At 41.5% G+C, this 14625-nt stretch overlaps 1 protein-coding gene across 3 annotated transcripts in view; it reads right to left on the reverse strand.

Annotated features, from left to right (window-relative positions):
• cecr2 (CECR2 histone acetyl-lysine reader) overlaps positions 1-9728 on the reverse strand; it is a 70887-nt gene extending 61159 nt beyond the window's left edge. For 2 of the 3 annotated variants that reach the window (XM_084060527.1, XM_084060528.1), the window contains exon 1: positions 9407-9728. In XM_084060527.1, the coding sequence (XP_083916653.1) occupies positions 9407-9538 (132 nt within the window). In that variant the 5' untranslated portion in view covers positions 9539-9728. The remainder of the gene's footprint in view (positions 1-9406) is intronic. The other variant, XM_084060529.1, reaches the window with a different exon arrangement.
• Positions 9729-14625: the final 4897 nt, after the last annotated feature.

Below are 14625 nucleotides of genomic sequence, written 5' to 3' on the forward strand. Positions count from 1 at the left end.
ACTACACCTTTTCCACCGCGCAACATAATTAATTCTACTCACCAAATGTCGGACAAAACGGAAGGGGAGGCAGCTTCGTACCGTTTACCGTGCGCACGACCTCATCACCACAACAGCAGGCAGCCGCTGCGGGGGTTTTTCCCTTTTTTTCCAAACTTTTTTTTTGGTCACCATTTTCTCCAGGCACCATTTCTGGTGTAACGTCGGGTGTTTCTTTTCACCAGCCAATCACCTTTCACGTTGCCACGTCCGTTGCCACGTCGCGCTGACGCACGCTAAACAAGCGCTGCCGTGCGCACAATGCAAACGAGCCCAAAGGCGCGCAAAAATAAGCCGACCATTGCTTACACACAAAGTCAGACCTGGCAACGCAGCCTACGCCAATCATGTGTGAGAGATCTACAAGCTATGGGGCAGAGACGCCACCGTATCTTAGCAACAACTACAGCGCTCACTCTCATTGGTCGTGTCACGCTAAGAGCAGTCTCCAGACAATGGCATCGCAGACAGCTTGCTGTTACTGCTGTAGCCATCACAGCCAGTTGCAGCACGACGGACAGGGCGCTGTGATAGCTGCCATGTCGCTAACGCTAACCTGGTTGTCATGCCTGCAGCGGCTGTGCAATGACTTTGTCAACAATGCACGTTCGTGTGGTGAATGTCTATATTGCTGCTCAGTTCGTCCATTGTAGATGGTGTATGTTTGTGTGTGTCTTCTGGAGAACTATGTAGCTCCACAGCAACTACAGTAACTAACGTAATGGCAGGACCGCCCCGTGCTACGCATGTTAGGCTGCATTATGGTCATGTAGTAATTTCAGATAATTTCGCTCCGATTACAGCAGTGTTTATCAACCCTTTCACCCCGCCCCCCCCCCCCCCCCCCCGCCCCCCCCAAATACACGTACTTGATCTGGGACCCCCCCATTCTGTTTGACTCCGTTCCACAAGTAAATATTGTGAAAATAGCCGATCTACAAGCTCGAAACGCCTCACGTTGACAGGCTTTGTAAGCTTGGAGATCGGCTATTTTCTACATGATTGCCTCTTTCTTACATTCTTTGCCAATGTGGCCCATGTTTTCATAGCATAGTTTATTGACTACTTCTGTTGCAGAAATGGCCATTTCCTTTACTTTCGTTTTTTTATTGTCTCCGCCAGGCCGAAAGGCATGGCGCAAGACTATGTTTCACCCCCTGTCCGTCCGTCTGTGATAGCTAATCTCTCACATCGTTGACTTGATCGCAGCAAAATAACAGCCCGATGTGGAGAGTCAGTGACAGCTGGATAAACGACGTAAAATGTGTCAAAAGGAGTCTGTACGGCTGTCGATAAATGAACACATGACGTCGGTGGGAGAGGAGATATTGTGTCTTTTGGACAAACAGCAGCGTGGTGCTGATGTTTGTTGTGTGAAGCAGCTTAATGTCAGAGTGTTTGTGTTGGAGCGCCTCAGTGCGGCTGCAGAGTTCATGTGCAACCTCTTCCAGAGACACACAGAGACACTAGAAACTCTGCTGGGGAAAAAAAAACTGCTGGGCATTGACTTTCCTATGGACATTGATCTACACACTGCAGCTATATCTGCTACACACACAACATCAAACTACACACTGCAGGTATGATGCAGCGTTTGCATTACAGCCAGCATGCCAGCGTAGTTCCCATATGCTTTCAAGGTGGGCTAAACCATATGGACCCCATGTCAGCAATGTCAGCGGCATCCACTTCAGTCCCAACTGCGATGCCCATGCAGGCTATAAGTAGCTTCTACCTGCCCCTTAGGTGGGCCCCAACTAGCCATGTTTATGTGGGACCAAGGCGGGTCCTAACTGGGTTTGCCCATGCAGGCTTTAACTGGGTTCTACCTGGGCCCTAGGTGTACCCTAACCAACCACAGTGCAGTGCCCATCGCTCCAATTGTTGTGACGTCAGGGCTCTCAATACTGCACATTGGTGGAGGAGGAGGGGCCGCAGGGCCACCGCACACATCGCTGAACCAATGGTAGCCCACGGATGTTTCCTCTGTGGATTTACAATCTGCCCCTCTATGCCACATATCATCCGCACTACAGGGTCTTCACTGACCGAGCCACGGCCCCACTGACCCTCATGACGCTACGCCACTTCAACGTGCGGCAGCATGCGCTGGGTTGCCAGGTTTGCACAGCCTGCGCCAGAAACAAGCAACCACCTTCATGAAAAAAAAACAAAACACCGAAATGGTCCGCAATGTTCCAGGGGTGTCCCCGCGCGTCCCAACACTCCACAGGGGGTCAGTGGACCATCAGGGGGTCCGCGGACCCCCTGTGGACCCCCTGAAACATAACAAATATTATTTCTTCAAATTTTTTCCTTTTTCAAAAAAACTTTTCCACAGTTTCACTCCGGCGATTTGGGTCCCCCAATATACACACGGCCACGCTGGGCCCCGTGCGCGGCTGGGGTTGAGGGGGGCGTAGCCCCCCGAAACTCTAGTATATATATATATACACATATATATACATATATATATATATATATATATATATATACACACACTCCTGTATATAATGAGACAAAAAACAACCCAAAAGGAGTGGGGACTATTTTATTCTACTGTATTTTGCGATGGTGCACACTGCACATTGTCATAGCTAGAGTACATTGTATACTGCACATTTATGTAGTTTGTAGCCATTACTTCTTAGCTTTAATATAATATTGGTGCTTATCTTTATATTTTGAGGTTTTTTTTTTTATGCAATTGTGAACAATAGCCAAGTCTGATAATGTATCCATTGGCCAATCATACGGTTCACTGCAGCTCAGTTGATAGTTGTAAATAATTGAAATGTTTCTATAGGCTACTGTTTCTATACCATTTCTTCACTACAATGCACCACCCTCATCGAGACAAATTCCTCTGTAAACAGAGGCCAACCTCGCAATGAAAATAATTCTAATGTTGAAATGATTATACAAATTCCGTTGAGTCGCTGATTTGCTGTAAAACTCATCAACTCTTCATGTTCTATATGATGCACAAACACTACAGCACTGACAGCACCCAGGTCCCAAGTCTCTCGATATGCAGTCAAACTCAAAACAAACATGTCTCTCCTGTTTAACCACAGCCTTCAATGTCTGCAAGCATGACATCAGTAGCTCACTAAAAGCCAATAGGCTAGACCAGGTTGCCTTTAGGTACTTTTCCCATTTAAAAAAAAAGGTAAACCATGCCGTGCCATGCTGAGATTAGCGCGTTTCCGCTGACTTCACCCCCTTCCACTAACAGGCCAAGTGTCTTGTAAAAAACAAAACTACAAAATATATGCAATTCATCCACGACGGTAACCATTACGTCAAACATTGAGTCAATGGCACTCAAACATTTTAATTTCAATGATCTCCAGTTTGGACCCTCATAACTCTGCTTTAAATGACAGGGACCAGTACAGTGGACCAGTGGGTCTCGAATGCCTTATATGGAATAATTTCTGTTTCATGGGTATGTGCCTTACCGTCTTTCTAGTAATTTGTGTTAGACTGACTAGAATATCCTCGCAGCCGGGTGGAAGTCTTGTACGTCCAAAACTTTTCCGGAAATGAAAAAATATATGTAACCTGTGTTCCAATTGATCCAATGTAATTATCAATCAGTCACAAGGTCTTGTTAATACTTTTCATCGGTATAATATATAAACCCCACAGCATTAACAACTTTCGAAATGAACTATCTACAAGCTCACATGTAGATCGGCTATTTTCTCTAGTTGCGTGACACCCTTGTGAAATGAAGTCGTACATTATTCATTTACAACAAGATGGAGAAACATGGAGATACAAGGTTTCTGAACGACAGCAAAGATATGGTCTCTGTCAGGTGGACACCTCATATGTCCAAAACTGTTACATTTCAGGATTCAAATTCAAAATTAGAAAAATCTACAAGCTCAAAATGCACCGCGTTTCAAGCTTGCTACTTTTGATGCTTTTGTGTGACGCTGTAGCATGATCAAATAGGGAATTAATTTACGAAAAAAGTAACACAAAAAGTTAAAATATGGAGATAAGAGGTTTCTGCCCAACAATAAAGTTATGCTGGTCCAGCTTTAGTATCTCAACTAACTACTTGTACATTGTGTGTTATGAGGAACTTTAGGAGCTGTCTTCAGACTAATGGGGCTGCAACTAGCGGTTATATTTTTATCGATTATTCTACAGATTACTTCTTCAATTAATCGAATAACGTTATTTTCTTCAAGATTCATCAACATCAATTAACTACTTAAGCTTAGCAGATCTACAAGCTCATATGTATTTTCCCTATTTTTGTATTTTTTTGTATTCTGTATTTAAAAAATGTTGAAACTTTTCGCCTATAATGGCACGCCAAAAATAAGGGTTGATCAATAATAAATTGTATGTATATCAATTATTTGTTATTATCAATTAAACTGATCAGTTTGATTAACGGTTGCACCTCTAGTGACAAACATAGACTTGATGGTGTCATTTATCCTTGGTCTTACAAGTTCTGACAATCTGAATATTTTAGACTCAAGGCGCCACTTCATGTTGACCTGGTACAGCAATATATTTATTGATATTGATTCTCTACTATGTATGAATATGGTCTTGACTTCTTTCGAGAGAGAACTGCACGACCACTGACTTGTGTGTGTGTCTGACGAACTTCTCCTGTGAGCTCATGCAATAAACTCGGAAATATTAAAGTGTCTCTGACTCTGTTTGCCTCAACATCTAGATCTGTTCCAGAATCCCAACACTGATCTTGTCATGTCATAATTGATCGTTTGGTCATACATGTGTGGAAAAATCAGCAGGTTGGGCTGCATAACATGCTTTGAGAGAGAGAGATCATGACCTGCCCCTCCCACTGTCCTGTCTGAACAGATAAGGGAACACTCTGCTTTACAAAGCCTTGGGATACAGTTTTGTCATGAACGACAGTTTCCCCTAACCCCCCCCCCTAAATCTTGAAAGCTCAAAGCTATGTTGAAACTTTGTGTATGGTGGAGTTTTACTGACTTGAGCATCATATTTGCAGGGATTAAAGAAGAAATACACAATCTCACAACTGAAAAGTTGTCAGGCCAAGACGCAATCTTCGATAAGTCAAGTCATCTTTATTTATATAGCACAAAACAGGCGTTGACCCAAAGTGCTTTCCAATCCAATTTGCTTGGTCCTCTATAAATGTGCCATCTGATCTGTGAGGCGTCTGCCAGAATAGAATAACACGATTGTGCACGATTATGTGACTTTATTTACATACCAGATAGACAGTACTTTGCTAATAGTCTGTTGGACTGATAACACAGCCCAGAGTTGATCTCAGTACCTCTAATCATTTGATCCATTTTCTTAGAAGTAGTCATCTTCTTAGAAGTAGATCATCTCCCTGGCAAGTAAAGGCCACATCAAAGACACAAGATCCTCTTAGACCTGGATTTGTGCACTATTTACCGAGCGAGACACCTGCTTTTTTCAGCACAGCCATGTAGGAGCCCCACTAGGAACTAAAAACAGAGAAGGAGCCGAGCAGGAAACACTGTGAGTCATCTAAGCTCCCTTTCCACACTAAGTCGGCAGTCTTCAACTCATAGTTACCAAGACATTGTAGATTACAGATGAGTAACAGTTTAGTTTGCTTTGACCCACTGCTGAGCTGAATACAGCCAACCTCTGTAGGTCATGTAAACCAGTGGATTAGAGAGGCACACTTCTAATATGACACTTTGGGTATGTATTTAAATATCAATGACTCAGTCAAAATTGTTGAAGAGCAAAGGATTTGAAGAATAACATATTGCTATTCTCTAAAAGCTTTTGTGATGACCCAGTGGTCTAAAAATATATCTGCCAAACAATTCCTATTCAACGCGTGGGTTTCTTTGTTATTAAGCAGATCAGTGTTCTGGTACACTACACATGATGTAAATAGATTACAATGAGGTGCTTACATGACAAAGTCTTCCAATTTCGGTAATGTTATGGCCAGAACCGTGTGGTGCATAACAGCAGAGACAAGGTGACAACTTCTGACAGCCCTTGTTGCCAAGAAGAACTATAATGCTGTTCCTCAGAAAGGCTGACATTATGATGACCATCAATGGCCATGCCATTATTATGAAACCTTTTTATGGCAAATTCGTAATACTGCGCGATTACAAGTGAGAATATAAGAGCTATGACCTTGAACATGAGGAACTGCTTTCTAATTAAGATGTCACAGCATCGGAGAACTCTATCCATCTCAATGTGTTTCCTCAGAATGCTTTGGTGGTTGGATGCAGCACATGTGATCTGTGCTTAGTGATGCAGCTAAAGGTGGATAAATCATTCAAACCAAATGGTGAAAAAACACAGTTCTTGTGCCACAGAAAATGGAATTACTCCGAGAGGGTATAAATGTAACCAAATGATGAATGAAATAAATGAACACTCAGTGATTTCAGTGCATCTAGGCAACATTTACACCATACACATTAAAATAATGAATATATGGCTTACGTAAACGCCTACACAAGACCTTTAACTTTCATGTAAACTAGGAGCAATTAGATTGTCCCGATTATGACATTTTACATGACGATTTAATTGTTTTGTTTTTGTTGCTGTTGAAGACTGTAACATATGGATGAAAATCACAGTTCTGTTTGGCTTTTAGGCTTTGAAGTTGAACAGGGCAGATATGACCGATAGCCTAAATGTACAAATAAATGACTGACATATTCAATAACTTCATACTCTTTAAAAGAGTATTAATAGTGGAAATAGCCGATCTACAAGCTCGCTGCTATTTCCACTATTTTACAACATGGAAACGATTGAGCAAAGATAATTGCGATTATCTCAAATAATTACGATTAGACGATTATTATGTAATAATTGTGACAGGCCTAGCCTACACGAGACCCTTAACTTTCATCTAAACTAGGAGCAATGCGATCCCCATCTGCTTTGCCTCTCATCTCATAACAAAGCGATGCCTACGTGTGTTTCTCATCCCGGGGGGGGGGGGGGGGGGGGGGGGTGAATGAGCGATGGAGACTGTTGATGCGTGATGTTGACCTTTACCGGTTTCTTTTAAGTGCCATCATTCCTCGATGGATCAAACGATCCATATCAACTGGTACTCATCGATTATTACCAAGACAATGTAAACGCTAGAGCGGCACACACACGGCAAAGAACTAGGGCTATTAGTCGCGAACAAGCAACAATGATCGAATCGGAAGATAAAGTTCGATTATGTAACTGTGGTGATGTGACAATAAAAGCTCAATGCGGTAGGTAGGTACTGTAGGTATGGAATCACACGTGTCAGGAAGAAGAAGCGTCTCTACAGGACAAATCGTCGCTTCTCGTTGTTGTAAAATAAAAAAAGGATCAGGGGCGATGAAACAATGACTGAAAAGCAAGGCATCTGCGTCCCTATGGCGACCCGAGCCAGATGGCTTCATCTGCAGCGAGGACAATAAACCCGAGGCTCGCCGAACGAACCCATCACAACTACTTTATTCCATAGAACAGTGGATTTTCATGTTTGAGACCCCCCCTTTGGCCACAGACCCCCATTTGAAAATATCTTGTGCCAGGAACCGAAATAAGAGAAGATTTCTAAAAGAATTGTGGAGATTTGTCACAATTTCTTCATAAATGCAAGATCTACAAGCTCACAACGCGTCACACGGCAAGGCACCGTGAGCTTGCAGATCTGCTGTTTCTAGAGTAGCCGGGGGGAAGAAAAAAAAAAACAGGGACCCCCCCTGGAACGGTGGAACCCCCTCCTCAATGACCCATGGGGTCCCGGGACCCCAGAGAACCAGTGCCACAGGAAAAAAACAACAACACTACTTCTTCTTCAAACATGAGACGGTGATCAATTCATACACAATTTTAATGCACTAATTGGAATGCAACGTTTACGCATAACCGAAGCCGTAACTAACGGGTTAATGCATACAAAATAATCAAACGTAAACTGGTCGCGGATTTTTTTATTTTATTTACCATCTCTACTTTCTCTGATCCAAAAACCCACGTGATAAACCACAACACGGCGAAACGTGAGGATCTAACATATCAGTTTCACACAGAATGAAAACAAATGGGTCGCACATGGCTTTGTAGTAACCTTATAGTAGTAGCTACTCATATTCATTCACTGGAGTAGAGGAGAGGAGGGGGGGGGCTATCAAACTTTTTCTACAAGTCCGATCGCAAAAAACAAAATAAACCTGAGCCTCCCCCCACGTGTTCGCTGCGTCGCTTTAACGACCTGTTCGTTTATTATAAGGATTATCATAGGCAATGAAGCCGAAGGGGTTGCTAACTAGCGTTAGCAAACAGGAATCTACCGCATTTGAGCGTCTCTCGAACGAATACAAGAACACTCGCCCCAAAACACAGTCGCGCCGGGGCAAATCCAGCGACCTCGGGAGGGGGTTGCCACCAGGCAGGTATTCCTAAACGTAACCTCAGTAAACTATGCCTAAACCTTATCCCTAAACGTAACCTCAGTAAACTATGCCTAAATTAAACTTGACCTTATTCCTAAACGTAACCTCACAAACTATGCCTAAACCTAACCTTATTTTATTCCTGAACTTAACCTCAGTAAAACGGTGCCTAAACCTAACCTTATTTCCAGTGGTGGAAAAAGTACTCAAATTCTTTACTTAAGTAAAAGTACCAATACTGCAAAATAAAAATACTCTGTTACAAGTAAAAGTCCAGAATTCAAAATTTACTTGAGTAAAAGTACAAAAGTAATGTCATCAAAATGTACTTAAAGTACCAAAAGTAAAAGTACTAAAATGTTTGAAAATAACAGATCCTTGTAGATCGGCTATTTTCAAATAGGCTAGGTATAAAACAGGACTAAAGTGGTTAATGTATGTTTTATAATATAATAATTTATATCTGAAAAGTAACTAGTAACTAAAGTTCTCAAATAATTGTAGTGGAGTAAAAGTACAATATTTGCCTCTGAGATGTAGTGGAGTAAAAGTATTGGAAATTGGAAATACTCAAGTAAAGTACAAATACCTCAAAATTGTACTTAAGTAAATGTACTTAATTATTTTCCACCACTGTTTATTTCTAACCTTAACCGTCCCCAATATACAAATACAAGAACCGCTGGAGGACAGAGCCTTGGGCGAGCGGTCCGCGGGAAAATGGGGGCCAGCGTATTTTGGGGCGAGCCTTCCGGAGCCTACTCTCTTGAACAACACAAAACAGAAGTAGTTGGGTAACCGTAGCCACCATGGAGGGGGGGGTCGCTCTACTAGCTCCACAGCGCGTCGGATCGAGACGCGTTGTTGTCAAGCTTGTTTATCGGGCTCTTGTCTGGCAACAACCACAAGTTGAAAGCTTTTTATGAGTTTATTACCTCGATTTCAAAGTCCGGGAGGTTGAACGCCGCCCTGAACAGCGAGCAGAAGTGCGCTATGGCGGGGACTTCCCACCACGACTGGATCTCCTCCACGGGTATAACAACAACCACCGTACATCCCTGGGACATGTTGCTTCTCCTTAACTTAATGTCCCGTATTCATCCGCATCAGAACTTCTTAGTCCACTTATTTTTCCCCAATAAAAGCGTCCGTATATTGTTATTATTATAAAGTCCCCACAGTTTTGATCCTTTCTTCACAGAAGCGTCCCAAGTTGTCCGCCTGCTCCACGTTGGTGCTGCGTTGCCATGTTGCGACCCACCGCGTCTCTAGGAGCTACAATGATCTGTCTGTCGGTCACACACCGTTTACACATTGAACAGATGGGCAGTGTTGCCGCGTCCGCTTATTATAAGCGACTTTGGGCTTTGTGGTTCAAGGGTTCAAGGTCGTACTTTATTGTTGTTGAATATTGATTGAGTGTATACTTTATTAACAGTTTACTTTGCAAAGGCAAGCACAGGGAAGTACAGTTCAATACAAGGCCTGTTAAGAGGATTTTAAACCCAAGAAAGCACTATGGCTTGTTTTTCCATTGGGGTCCTTTACGTCTTATGTACAGGTATAAGAGGAGTTATACCTGTACATATTTATTATTATTTCCTTCAGACAATGCAGCAGCATAGATAATAACAACAACAACAACAGAATAATGTTAGTTAATAAGTTAATAAAAAAAATATGTAAAGAAAAGAATGAAAGAGAATAAAATAGAGCTTAGTAGAATAGTGTTAAAAAAAAAAACCTTCACAGTATTCTATGTACAATAGATTAGTATTATCAACTTTTCAACAATTCAAATATTCAACTTTGCGTTTTTTGGGGGCTTGTTTCTAAGTTGCTAATGTTGTTTACCAGTGTTTCTCAAACATTGCGAAGATATATATGTATATTTTTTAAAATGTTTCAAAAATATAAAAAATGTCCTTCCAACGTTTAGATCTGCTATTTTCAAATAATTATAGTTTAAAGCCAAAGGGCGAAGGACTCGCTTCTTTTGGGCTTATTTTCATAGACCCGGTTGGTTGCTTGTTTCTTTCTCACAGCCTGGCAACACTGATGGGGAGGGCGAGGCGCAACTAAACCCCAGAAGAGGGGTGCGCGTTTATTCTGACTCCATATAAAAGTGTGCAGGGGTGATATTAAGTATGTTTGGAAGCGATTTGAGGCAATAAAATGTGTTTTTGAAGAGATATCCGCGGTCATAATGTGTCTTTCTGCTGTGATCGCCAGACGTCGGGTCGATAGTGGCACCTGCACCACCTCGGGCTGATCATGGTCCCGTTGGCGTTTAAAGGGAATCATTATTTTTTTGTGTATGAATTACGAATGATGGACACTGGACAGTGGTGGAAAAAGCAATCACATTTTGCACTTAAGTAAAAGTATCCATACTGCAATGCAGAAATACTCTGTTACATGTAAAAGTCCGGAATTCAAAATGTACAAAAGTACAAAAGCATTGGTATCAAAGAAAGTACTCATTATGCAGATCTACAGTATGTCCCATTTCACAAGTTTTCAGATGTATGAAATGTATATACATCTTTTGAAAGTAGCCAATCTACAAGCTTGTAGATCAGCTATTTTCAAATGGCCGAAATGTATATAGCCTACAGTAGGGCTGAAGTGGTAATGTATGTTTGGTAATAATACTCTACAAAGTAAACTAGTAGCTAAAGTTTTCAAATAATTATAATGGAGTAAAAGTATAATATTTGCCTCTGAGGTCAGGTGTGGTGGAGTAGAAATAAAAGTACTGGAAACTGGAAATAGGCCTACTACAGTAAACCTAAAAAGTGTAATTAAGTACAGTACTTGAGTAAATGTACTTACTTTACACCTCTGTTTATGCAGGTTGCCACCATTTTTGGCAGAATTTATGCCGACACACCTTTGAAGTAGTTTTTACAGTGATGGTTTAGGTTTGGGTTTATTATAGTTGATTGTTTCTACTTTCTTCCTGTTTATTCATGCTTGCAGCATGGGACAGATAATCAGATAATCGGCTACTGCTTCTTCCAGATTCCAGTTTATTCCATCAGTAATAATAATAATAATAATAACAACAACAACAACACTTAGTTTGTGACTGTCCTCACTTCAGGCTAGTCAGTGTAATGAAACACGAGGCAGTTTGTTTTGTAAACAACACTGGACGTTTTGTGTTATAAATGACCCTCCGGCTCCCCCCACCGCAATCAATGAGAAGTGCATGTTAATCCATGCACTAAAACAGTGGTTCTCAACCTGTGGGTCGGGACCCCCGGGGGTCCCCAGATGAGAGTGAAGTGACAATTTAAGGGCTTTTAAGACATTTTTAATACCTTAAAAAAAAGGAAAGAAAAAATACATTTAGGCTACCGTATCAAAACCTAATCAACAAACTATAGGCTACAATCCACAAGTTTCCTAGGGCATGGTGTTGGTGGGCATCACTTCCTGTCGATTTGATCAGGTATCAGGGATCAAATCGACAGGAAGTGATGCCCACCATACCCTAGGAAACTTGTGGATAAAAACCTGGTCAAACTGGCCAAATGGTCTAATAATTATAAGAAAGAGGCAAAATAACCAAAAATAACCTATATACGTTGCGAGGCAAGCTTGTAGATCTGCTAATTTCAACTCTTAATTCCAAGTGCTTGTCAGGGTGTGGGGGATCCCCAGTTCAAATATGATTATTTTGGGGGGATGCCCAGTTCAAATATGATTATTTTGGGGGGTCGCCGCCTGAAAAAGTTGAGAACATTTTGAAAATAGCTATCTATTTTCAAATGGCTTAGATAGGGTCAAAGTGGTTACATTGTTGCTATAGGCCTAGATTCCAAATGGATTCTTACAGGTCTGTAAATCAAACCTTTCAGAGTTATGTCCTGGAGATAAATAAATAAAACGTTTGAGAACCACTGCTTAGAACTTAGGCAGACCTGAATTCTTATGATGAGCAGCAGAGGTTGACAGCAGTCATCCTTATATCAGGGAGGGTGTGGTAGGTGGACATCCTTCACAGTAGGGATGTCCGATATTATCGGCCTCCCGATATTATCGGCCGATATTAGCATAAAAATTGATATCGGGAAAATATCGGTATCGGTTTTTGAAAAAAAAAAAAAATTTTTTTTTTTTTTTTTTTTTTTTTGGCTTTATAAATAAGTTACAGGAGTTCTTACTGTATATGGTGTGTGTGATATGAAATTTTAGCTTACCCTAATCACAATAATCCCCGCATATATCGGTATCGGTTGATATCGGTATCGGTAATTAAGAGTTGGACAATATCGGTATATCGGTTATCGGTAAAAAAGCCAATATCGGACAACCCTACTTCACAGTGCTGTCCTTGCAGTGATGGGTCCCTTGGGAGCCCAGACCCCCCCCCCCCCCCCCCCCCCCTCTCAAGGAGGCTGTCATGTTGCTAGGAGACAGAGAAATCCAGTGACTGTATGGTGTAAACCTGAGCTAACTGTAGGGCTGTCACGATTTATTACATTTTACTTGACGATTAATTGTCATAGAAATAATTGCAAAATAAGGAATTGTTCAATTTCACCATTATTTCAAGGAGGTTAGCCCAATGAGAGAATGTGTAAAATTAAAAAGTTTCTCTATATGTTATCTCCCCACCTACATTATAGACAGCTGTAGACTAATGTACTAAATCTAATCTAACAACTAAAAACATATATTATGGGGGTTCCCCGAAACAAAATCTTTTCAAATGGGGGTCCGCAGCCTAATGAGAACCACTGGTGTAGAGTAATGATAACAACAATGTTTTAATAATATGCATTATTGTGGACAGCACATGAAATGTATGGATGCCATTTCCAGAACATGAAATAGTCCATCGTCTCAATATAATGGCACTTATTCCGTTGTTCTTTTAACTTAACCAACATGTACCAACATGTGATGAACATTTGCCCTGATATGAATGTCCGATTTATAAATAATTTGCCTGAAAACTAAAGTTAAAGACAATGTACCCCCTGCATTCAAGTAGAGTTTTGCCCAACAAAAATATTTGAAAATGGACAGAGATAGAAACTAATTCTTAAGTAAGTGTGGAGACAATTACAATAATTCTCACAATAATAGTGTGTGTGTGTGTGTGTGTGTGTGTGTGTGTGTGTGTGTGTGTGTGTGTGTGTGTGTGTGTGTGTGTGTGTGTGTGTGTGTGTGTGTGTGTGTGTGTGTGTGTGTGTGTGTGTGTGTGTGTGTGCGTGTGTGCGCGTACGCGTGCGCGTGCGCGCGTGTGTGTGTGGGAGCTTTGCAGTCCAACAACAGAGGGGCCCACGCACGCTTCACCTACTGCAACAACTGATGTGAGAGAACATCATCTCTCACTCACTGAGTCTCAACAGCTGGCTCAGGACTCAGGAGAGACCAGTGTGGTCTCCATCTTCCAAAAGACTGTCCTTTATTACACCCTTGTTGACTGGGGTCCCCCAGGGCTCTATTCTTGGCCCACTCCTTTTTCCCTCAATGCCAAATATCTATCCTGAAAGTAGCCAATCTAGAAGCTCTCACAATGCATAGCGTTGCCACGCTATCGGAATCCATATAATATAGTTGACCAGGGCCTCCCAGGGCTCTATTGCCCAACTCCTTTTTTCCCTCTGCGCTAAATCTCTTTGCCAAAAAGTGCAAGTGAAAGCCATTATGATTATTTACTTTTTTTGCTCAAAACGCTAAAGCTCTATATTCTCATAATAATAATAATAATTGCTAGTGTGTATCCAGTACCAGGGGTCTCCCCATCTCTCCCGCTCGTTAGTAAAGAAAATTAATTTTAAGGGGACACCAATTTCATCAGAGAAGATAATCTGCATACATTTGGTTGTGTTCCTGTTCCAGTTCGCGTTGTGTTGTCTGCTCATTTTATTGTTTCATTACTTCCAGTTTCACTTGTTTATCCTGTATCCTATGAGTTCTCTCTCCTGATTGGATGACATTGGTATTATTACAAAATGTTGACAGTAATTCAAGATCTTTCTAAATGTATTTTGGTTGAACTGATTTTTATGCTATAAAACACATTTTGCTTGGGACCCCCAGGAATCCTTTAAGGAACTCTGGGATTGAGGACCACTGATTTAGAAGACATATTCTTTTATGCTCGAGTTCCTAGCTGATGAGGCAGAATGTACTG

This window comes from Gymnoscopelus microlampas, assembly GCF_963454915.1.
Source record: "Gymnoscopelus microlampas genome assembly, chromosome: 6".
Taxonomy (NCBI): Eukaryota; Metazoa; Chordata; class Actinopteri; order Myctophiformes; family Myctophidae; genus Gymnoscopelus; species Gymnoscopelus microlampas.